The sequence below is a fragment of the Pteropus vampyrus genome, unplaced genomic scaffold (genome assembly GCF_000151845.1).
Source record: "Pteropus vampyrus isolate Shadow unplaced genomic scaffold, Pvam_2.0 Scaffold56, whole genome shotgun sequence".
In the NCBI taxonomy this organism is placed as follows: domain Eukaryota; kingdom Metazoa; phylum Chordata; class Mammalia; order Chiroptera; family Pteropodidae; genus Pteropus; species Pteropus vampyrus.
Window position 1 is genome coordinate 943305 of NW_011888837.1, and position 9878 is coordinate 953182.

General features: G+C 36.4%; 1 protein-coding gene across 1 annotated transcript in view; it reads left to right on the top strand.

Moving 5' to 3' along the window:
• SLC4A4 (solute carrier family 4 member 4) overlaps positions 1-9878 on the top strand; it is a 273776-nt gene that overhangs the window by 137991 nt on the left and 125907 nt on the right. The window contains exon 7 of the mRNA XM_011360616.1: positions 3325-3401. Within this exon, the coding sequence (XP_011358918.1) occupies positions 3325-3401 (77 nt within the window). The remainder of the gene's footprint in view (positions 1-3324; positions 3402-9878) is intronic.

The following is a 9878-nucleotide window of genomic DNA, read 5'->3' on the forward strand; positions in this document are numbered from 1 at the left end:
AAAAAAAAACAGTTTCTTTGGACCGAGAGCAGTGATAAGACAGTCTTATGCCCTGGATTTTAGATGGAAAGGGCCTACTAGTGATAGCTTTGAGTAAAGGAATCGCTAACTGCACAGGAAGTTGCATACTTTAGGGGAGCCTGGGAAACACCTTTTTGGTACAAGCTGACATTTTCCTCTATTACTCCACTCACTCAGGATTGTAGGATAATGAGTTTACATTATAGGCCAAAACTATAAGTAGAAAGCACTAATTTATTCTGACAATGTGTCTTATCGAATATCAGGTGTAAAATATCCACAACAGTATGTTGTTAGGGACCTGTTGTGTAACAGCTTCCTAGATTAGCTAAAGTGTCACATACAAACCAAACTTCTGATTCCCAGATATAACCTGGTTTGTAATCTCTTTTGGCTCTTATCCTTGTCTTTTTGAATTGCGTGATATGTTTCCAGAAAAGGCAGATTAAACAGTGATTTTCTGAAACTAAGTTTTTATTTATTGGATATTGTAGGTGAGAATTTATAGTAAAAGCCTAGTATGATCATTTTTTTGTGTGTGTGCTTACATTGCAAGGATGCTAATTTAATGATTTGCTTGAGATATGATATTTGAAGCAGTGGCTTGGAGGAGAGCAAGGTTATCAGAACTACTGCTGTGGCTTTGTCAACTTATCTATGCACCTTTCAACTCAGGTTTTGACTAGGAACTCCTTTGGTTAAGATAGCTGGTTTATTTAGAGCAGTTATTCTCAAACTTTAGCATGCTTCAGAATCACTTAGAAGGTTTGTTAATATCCACGTTGCCAGACTCCATATCCAGAGTTTCAATATAGTTGGTCTGGGGTGAGTCCCAGGAGTTTGCATTTCTAACAAGCGCTCATGCGATACTGATGCTGTTGGTCTGGGGGCCAACCACACCTTGGGAACCACTGCATTAGGAAGCATTTGTCTCTGGTTCAAGATGTTAGGGTGTAGGGATAGGGAGTTTTCTAGAGAGGGAGGTAGGAGAAGATTGAAAAATGCTGATCATCTTGCTCAGGGTTTACCCAGAAGTGTTGACTTCAGTCAGATTTATTCCAGTGTATTACAAAGCTAAACATTAATGAATATTACTAATGTTACTTTTTAATACATTTATTAACATTACTTTTATTTATGAGAATCAGATAAGGTTAGGAAGGACAATAGATTTGATTATTTCTTAACATTGACCTCCTCTTCCTCTTCTGGTTCTTGCCTCTCCCTTGGATCTGTGCCCCTTTCTGCCCCTCGTACAGTATAAATATAGATAGTCATGCTATAACTGTCTTTTGGAAATGAGAGAAATGATGAGACCGTATATGAGGTTTCTTGGAAAAGTTATGACATAAATCAAGATCACCATTATAGGAAAAGCCTTATTCATTTGGCTTCTACCTATTCAGATTTTGCAGCGTTAGGACAGTGCTTGAATTGAAGTGCACCTATGCGATATGTATAAAGAGTTTCCAAAGCAAATTAGTAAGTTTAAGATATTGCCCAGGAAATTTAAATTACTTAATGAAAAACTACTTTCAATTTATTTCAGTGCTTTCATTTACATACAGTTGCTTTGTAATTAGAAATTAGTCTTATTTAATCATTTACATAAGCTACTTTTAACCAATGATGAGGATTGTGAAGACTTCATTGCCTTAGTAATATATAGTTCACATTCCTTTACTTATTCAGGTAGAATTTTTACCCATTTAGTTTAAGTAACTAGTTTTGTTTTTTTTAGTGTAAAGTGTAAAATTGTATCTATTTGTCATTTCCTGTTAGCTTCAAGCCCAGCGTTATTTGGGGGTATTCGTGTTTGTACCTGGTGTCTTTTGTGTTGAGTGGACACTAGAAACCTTGTATGTGGTTCAAAGAAGAAAATGTGGCCTTCAAAGAGGTTCTTTTAATTTTGCTCATAAAGCATTTTTTCAGATGTTACTTTCCTTTGAAAAATGCTCTGTGCTCAAATTTTCCTAGAATAAAACATCCACCAGGTAAAGGGTTTAAGAGATTTGGGCCATGCTTACTCAATGAAGTGCAACAGAGTGGAAAATATCCTGTCTTGCCAGCCCAAGAAAATTATGATTTTCCTGATCTAGTGGTTAAAGGCAATTATATTATTTAAAAAGTTACTGTTAGATAGACGTTAAATTATTAGGAGTAGGTTTTAGTCTTTTATAAAATTATGTATTGGTGTTTCAATCTGAAGGAATCAAAGTCTGTAATCTAAAGAATTATTTGGAAGCACATATGAAGCTGTGTTTGAACTTCTGTGCTTTTTCAACCCTTGTCCTCTTGGTGTGAAGACCGGCCTGAGTCAGATCATTGAGGATTAAGGATGAATGCATTGCTCAGCACCTCGCAAGAGTTGGGTCAAGCACCCTGGCTTTGAAAACTTACTCTTTTGCTTAGTAAGCCTGGAAATTTGAGGTCCAACTGCAGAATTAAAGTTCAGCATTCTGTTGGTAACAGTCTACTTGAAAATGGTCTTTAACTCTTCTAGATGTCCCTCCTCTCTGTTCTTGTTTAACGGTGTCTGAAGTCATTGACTAGCTTGCCAGTGGATTTTACCTACAGCAGCTGTGTTGTCAGAGAGCATGATTCCCATGAAATATTCCTGATGAAACCATCCCTTGACTTAAATAAGAAATTTGACTTGTTGAGGGAGAAGATGGGATATACTTATTTTAGTCTGGCAAAGGAGAATGCAGGAAATAAGGGAGCCTGTGACAATACTATTTTGAGGGAAAGAATGGGGATTCTGGATCAGATGTCCACTAAGGATAAATATTCTTAATTAAAGTGTTAGCTAGAGACAGGGACGCAGATGGCTTTTTGGGTTGATTAGAGCAAGCGGTGTCCTCAGAAGGATTACAGAGACCTGGGGGAGAGGACGGCTAGGCCTGTATCCTGGGGCCAGCTTTGCTGATGTGAGGAAAGAGCTTGTCTCTGCAGGGGACAGGAAAAGGAAAGGATATCAGGTAGATTAGGATGTGTGTTAAAGGGCTGTGACAAAGAGCAAACAAAACCAGTAGCAAATCTATTTTTATGTTTAACTGTTTTTGACGTTTCTTTCAACATTTAACTTATCTTGAAACAGAGTCAGGCAGTAAGACTTAAACATGTTATTTGAGATTTTTCATACTTTTCATTTAACCATGTTTGTGCTCCATCCAACCTGGACATAGCTAAAGCATCATTACCATGCTCATCATCATTTACTAGTGTTTATGAAGCATACAACCGAAGTCTTTGGGTTTTTGAAAAGAAATATTTAATTAGGATTTTCTTTTGTTTTACCAGGTAGCCCAGCCATGACCCATAGGAATCTGACTTCCTCCAGTCTGAATGACATTTCTGATAAACCAGAGAAGGACCAGGTAAGCAAAGAACTCTTGCTTCTTTGAAATGTAAGACCAAATGTATATCTAAGAGATGCTGGGAAAAGATTAGAAAGATAGTTCTCTAACTTAAAATGAACCAATTAGTGTAGATGGGGGTTTTTCACTTTCTCTGAAGGAAGAGGTAGGTGGCAGTATGTGAAGGGATTTGAAGTTAAATAAGATAAATCTTGACTCCAGCCTTTACAGAAGATAAATCTTGACTCCAGCCTTTACAGATGTATTCTCTTGGACAATTTAAATCTTGGAGCTATAGTTGTCTCAGCTTTAAAATAGTAATAGTAATTTCTACCTTAGGGTTATCATGAGGATTAAATGGGATACTTTATGAAAAAGTGCATTGCTGAACTATAAAGGGCTAAGAAATACTGGCAATTGTTAACTTTCGGGAGATATTTTAGGCAAAGGCAATGTAGTGTTGTTAACTGTTTATCCCTTAAAACATATAGTAAGTAGCTTATTTGAGACGAAGAGCAATTAGATTTTGAATCTCGAATATCTTTCTTTAAAAAGAATGTGGTAGAAACTGAGCCATTTTCCCAATTGGGTGAAGAGCTGGGTAGAGAATATAAAAAAAGGTAAGCATTAGGTATAATTTTGCATTTTATAATAAAAACCAAAACCAGTTATTTGAACTAATAGGGTGAAAATTCCACCTGAATAAATAAATCTGAATTAAATATTCCTAAGGTAATGAAGGCTTCCTTGTGATGATGTTCCTCTTTAGCTTTAACTGGCAGCACTTGTAGTCGTGATCAGGTTTATAGGTCTTGGTGAATTATAAAGAGCACAGGAAAGGTGAAAGTATGTTTTTTTCTTGTGAAATAGCTTTTGGATTTTTCCTTCTTTTCACCAGCAGCACCCTAATAGGACCTTTATCATCTCAAAATGGATTGCTAGAAAAGCCTTTGGAACTAATCCCTTCTCCATTTTCTCCCAACTTAGTATACTTTTCATATTATTGCCCTCATATTTCTCCCCTGAATCAAAAGCTTAGGGTGGCTTCCTGTCAAGTTAAGTTCAGAATTCCTTATCTGACTTTTAAGATTCTCTGAAATCTGGTGTTATTCTTCTCATCTGAATTTATTTGCTACAAGAGGGAGTCTGCTTTAGTCAGGCCTAATTTCCCTGTCTTTACATTGAATTCTTGACCCCTACAGCTGCTACCCCTTCAAATGCTAGTACGAGTGGCTCTCCTTCCCTCCATTTGCCTGCCTCTTGAAATCATCAGGGAAAAAATCATTTAAATATGGGATACATTGACAGGTACATACCTGTAGCAGAAAATGGAAAACTCAGTTCACTAGGACTTATTGACAATTTTCCTCAGAACTAATTTACACATCTTGGTTCCAGCCAATGTTTATCAAGCAGCATACTGGTAATGAAGTTTGCCAGGGGTCCTGATTCTGGATAAGGCAGAGTTGGGAATATCTGCTTGACAGCCTTTTTTGAGGCAGGCTTCTTTTATTAGGCACAGTTCTCCCTTTGCCATGAATTTGCCAGCTGGTAAATGCTGACTGAGAGAAATTTCCTACCTTCTTGGGTCTCTTCATATCCGGGCATATGAGGAAGAAATCCAATTGCTTAGGATGTTTATTACATAAGATTTTGATTCAGGTGTTAGAAGAAATAGGCTGGAACATTATGATTTTGGGGTATTGAATTTGCTGTAAAACTTGTGTGATCATAGTCCTTGAAACCATAATCTTTGATACCTATCACTAACATCTCATATTCATTAAGGTTCATAATAAGATGAAACCAGGAAGATTTAATTCAGTTTTGTTCTTTTTGTTTTCAAAGCCAGAAAATGAAGTTGATGAGTATATCATTATAAGAGCGACTATCCATCCTCATTTATCTAATGTAATAGCCATGGTTAATCAAATGAGCTCTTCATCTCTCCAAAGAGGAAGAAGCTCTATTCTTTGATTCTCACCAAAGAGTTTGAAGAGAAGCTTTGTAACTGACCTATGATTTCTTCTACAACCAAAGGTAGAGTAGGAGTTTAAATTAATAGTTCCAGTTTCTATACCTACTATTTTAGTAACTTCAAATACAGAAGCTCCTGGATCATTTTAGGGTGATAAGAAGAAAATGGGCTTGCAAAGAAGATGAAGCTATGGCAAAAAAAACAGTAAACCCAGGCTTTATTTTTTTAACCTGCTTTTTTCTCTGTTTGTGTAGGAAAAAAAGGTTGCCAGGCTCAAATTTGTTTTGAAAAAGCTTTTATAATTAATTAGCCAATGTCCTGGAAATGATCTTGGCAGTAAAGTCAAACTTGTTCTATATGCTTTTCCAAGTTGGCCCCAAAAACTTCCATTCGACTGGAAGTGAAGTTTCTGATTGACTGATTATTCTGCCTGAATACAATTTGAACAGTTGTGATGGTGCCTCACAACTTTCAAGAGCTATATAACTTCTCAGGAGCAGAAGAAATGGGTTTAGTGTTCAGAGTTATGAATAGGAGCAGAATTTCTCTTTCTGACAGCTACATAGTGACAAAATTTGAAGGCATATTTTTTATGAGATTCTGTTTTGGGAAAACAGAAGAAACAAATCTGTAGACTGTACTTTTTCTTTCTGGCTCTGCCAAGCCAATGTACTGATGATTTCAGTAGCGGCTGCCTTATTGAGAAATAGCTCAGAATAGTTAACAGCAGAAAAAGAGCATAGCCAAAATTTAGGTGATTCAATGCTTCAACAATATTCCAACTTGGATGTTATATTTATTAAGCAGAAAAACACCTGGGGAGAAGTAGATTTAAAAAATTACATCTGGAGCTCATCTACTTATAAATCTACATAAATAATCTCTTCTATTTTGTTGCTATGGAGGATTTTTTTGTTCATTATCCAGTTATCTTCCCCAATTTCCTTACATTGATTTGTTTTTCTCTCTCCTTTTATTCCTTTTCTGTTCTTAAAAAAATTCACAAGTGCAGTGGATGCTTATCAAATACAGTGGGCTTAGTTCTCATTTTCATGTGAGTAGGAAATTAGCTGCGAGGATACGAAAATTTTTCTCATCATGTTACCTCTTAGTTTTAACTCTCTGGTAGAGGTACTGTGCTAAATAGTACATTGAATTTAAAAGAGCTTGACTTTCTCCCCCAGTTTTATCAATATAATCCAATAGCATCTTACAATTACATAACCTACCTAAGTGAATTTGCAGTTAAAAGACTATAGTGGATGTAGTAGATGTAGAAATACCTTGCCGGTTCTTAGGGAGACACTTATGACTCACATAATCTTATAATTTCTTATGTGGTTATCACTTCCATGATACTCATTATTTAGCTGGCTTTTCTAAGAACCTAACTGTGGGTCTTCTGGTGGAATTTGGCTTAAGGTTAATTTCTAAATTGTTTTGTAATAATTTTTAGCCCTATCTATTGCCTGTTATCTTTAAATATACTTGGCTGTCTTGATTTCTATTTTCGTTTTGGCCTTTTGGAGAAACAGACTTGAATTTAAATACTTTGTCAGAGTAAGAGGATGAAACCATTAAACCATGTAGAAGTTTGAAGTTGCTAAGCCATGACTGCCTTGAAATGAAATCTAGAAAAAACATTTTGTGATTGAATGACCTCTAATCCTTTTCTTGTGCATATGTAATATAGGAGCAAGACAGCTAAATTCAGCTGAGATGACTTTTTCATAGTTTTGAAGATTTCCATTCGAAGGCTCACATAAAGCTCCCCTTAGCGTCAATAACCGTTTCAAAATCACAGTGACAGTAAAGTACAATAGCAGCTCCTTTTCTTTTTTTGTGGCTCAGCCAGAAAACCCTCTAATTTACACTGAGCACTGGGTGGTCTCGCTCCACTCCTCAGAGAAGGTGCAGTGGGTGAGAAAGGCTCATCTTTTCCGAGGTTCTAATACTTGTCTTTAGCGTGTTCTCTGGGACAAGTGAAACACTGCTGTGGTGGGAGGACTCCAAATGGAATCACATCTGTGAAAACCTGAGAGCGAAGGCGTGTTGTGAGGAGGTGGTTACACTTATTAGATGTCATTAAGTCACTACAGTTTTGGTAACTGCCTTGTGCTTCCCTGTGGTTCAGTGGCTACAGCTTCCCTTTGCCGGTTGTCCTTGACTGGAACCGGTGTGGCCATTGCACACTGATTTGGAGTCCCTTTCAAAGGCGATTAGCATGCTGCTTAGATAATCAAAAACAACAACAACTGATGTTTGTCATCATCTTTTTCCTTTCTACAAAAAATTTAACTTTATGTAGCTTTCTTCTCTCACCTTATACTCCCTTCCATATTCTTCAAGAATTAACAATCAGTAGTTATTAGTAGTGTTTGAGAAGCACTGACCTTCATATTGACTTTAAGAACCCATGTTCTTGATCCTGTATCCCAATTTATATTGGGACAGTTGAATTTTCCCATTTTCATAATGCTATTTTTCCATGAACACTATTTATCTGGATCAGAAGACTAGCATTCATTTAAAAACAGGTTTTGTGTCAGCTCAAAGATGAAGCAGATAAAACCTGTCTGAAGTAAACTAAGTGCCATCTTGTGTTTTCAAGTAAGAAAAAGAAGCGTCTTTTGTAAAATTTAGAACTATGGTTTAAGTAACTGTGAAGCTGCAATCAATTTAAACTTTAAATCACCCCATAACTATATGCTGCTGTGATTTAAACTCATTCATTAATTCAGAAAGTATATTCTTTGCTAGAAAGTGTTCCTGGTGGTAGGGTTCCAGAGGTAAATGAGACAGATAAATGTTCTGACACATGGAACTTCCTTGCTTTTTGAGGACAGATAGACAATAAACATTAAAAACAAGTAAACAAACAAGTAGGATAATTTCACACAATGATAAGTGCTATCCTGAAAATACAGCAGGATGATATGGAGAAGTACAGAAAAGCTGTTTCAAGTAGGAGGGTTTGCCAGAGGAAAAATCTGGAGGAAGAAGTTTCCAGGCTGAAAGAAAAGCAAGAGTAAAGCCTTGAGGCAAGAAATCAGTGTGGCGTATTCACGAAACAGGAAGAAGAGGGGGGAAATGTCTGGAGTGGCTGGAGAAGAGTAGCTGGTGTGCAGAGGTTGGCGAGGGCAGGAAGTCCTCAGGGGGACCTTTTAATTTTATTTTAAGTGCAGTGAGACACTGTTTTAGAAGTTTTACCTGAAGAGTTCTGATTCCCATTGTAAAAAGATCCCTGGGGATGTTGTATGGTAGGATGGAGGAATTTGCCGGTGTTCTGGATCATCTGGTGTTATTCCTGTAGTTAAGCACTGGATAAGAACCTCAGAGGATTAAACTGAGAGCTCCAGAGACCCAGTAGCCAATTTGCTATTGGCATCAAGACCTTATTCCTATCAGATAAGGAAGTTCTCCAGTCTCCTAGAAGTATTGTAAGAAAGAAAAAGAGTTTCTCAGCTAAAAAATTTTCCACATGCTATTAGATTAAATTATTAATTAATATTAATAAAAACTAAAATATCTTAATGCACTGGAAGTATACATAGGCCGATGAGATTAGTGAGAGTGAGCTTTTGAATGATTGTATCTGTACCTCTAGTTCTCTTGATAGTACAATTGGCTAATGTCAGTTGTGTCACCTGGGCAAAACACACGATTCATGAAGCCTTTGCTGGAGGCCTCTCTGAGAAACAATGACAAACATCTTTGTCTTCATTATTTGGAAAGGAGCATCAGCGTGTATAGGAGGACAGAGCAGCCGAGTGGAGGGGTCCTCATGACACTCTTACCTATACCAATGAAAGAGTCGAACTCCAGAAGCACTGTAGGACATTCCCGTATTCAACATTTAACAAAAGACATGGCAGGTTTTACCTGTTTTAAATAGTTGACTGGAATGTTTTATGTTTGATGCACTGTTTTTTTCCTCTTTCATAGGTAGCATTTTGCTGTATTCCTGTACCACAAATATACTGAGACTATACAGAGAGTAGTAGGATGTCATCAACAATTATCTTTGATGGATATCTACTCTCATGTCATATGTTACCTACTTCTGACCAAGACTTCAAAAAAAAACAAAAACACAAAAATGAAAAAATCCCCACTTTTTCCCCCTTGGATGTGGCAAATTGTTATAAAACCAGAAAGCAGCAATACCTTATGATGAACACTCTAGGGGCATAGCTAAAAAAACCTTTATAATAGTTGTAAATATACACATGGAATTATTCTTTACCTGCTAGAGTAACATGTTATTATCTATAATATTTTTAAAACTTTAGTTTTTTTTGTTACTTAAAAGTATACAAAATTGCTATAAAAATTCAAAGCAAAAATGAATAAAATAAAAGTGAAAATTCACAAATTCTCACCCTCAAAATAACCACTGTTAGCAGTTTGATGTAGAGTCTTCTGGAATTTTCTGTACATAAAAAGTACTTTTTAAATTAAAATTATTGGGGTGACATTAATAAAATCAAATAAGTTTCAAGTGTACAATTCAGCAGTAT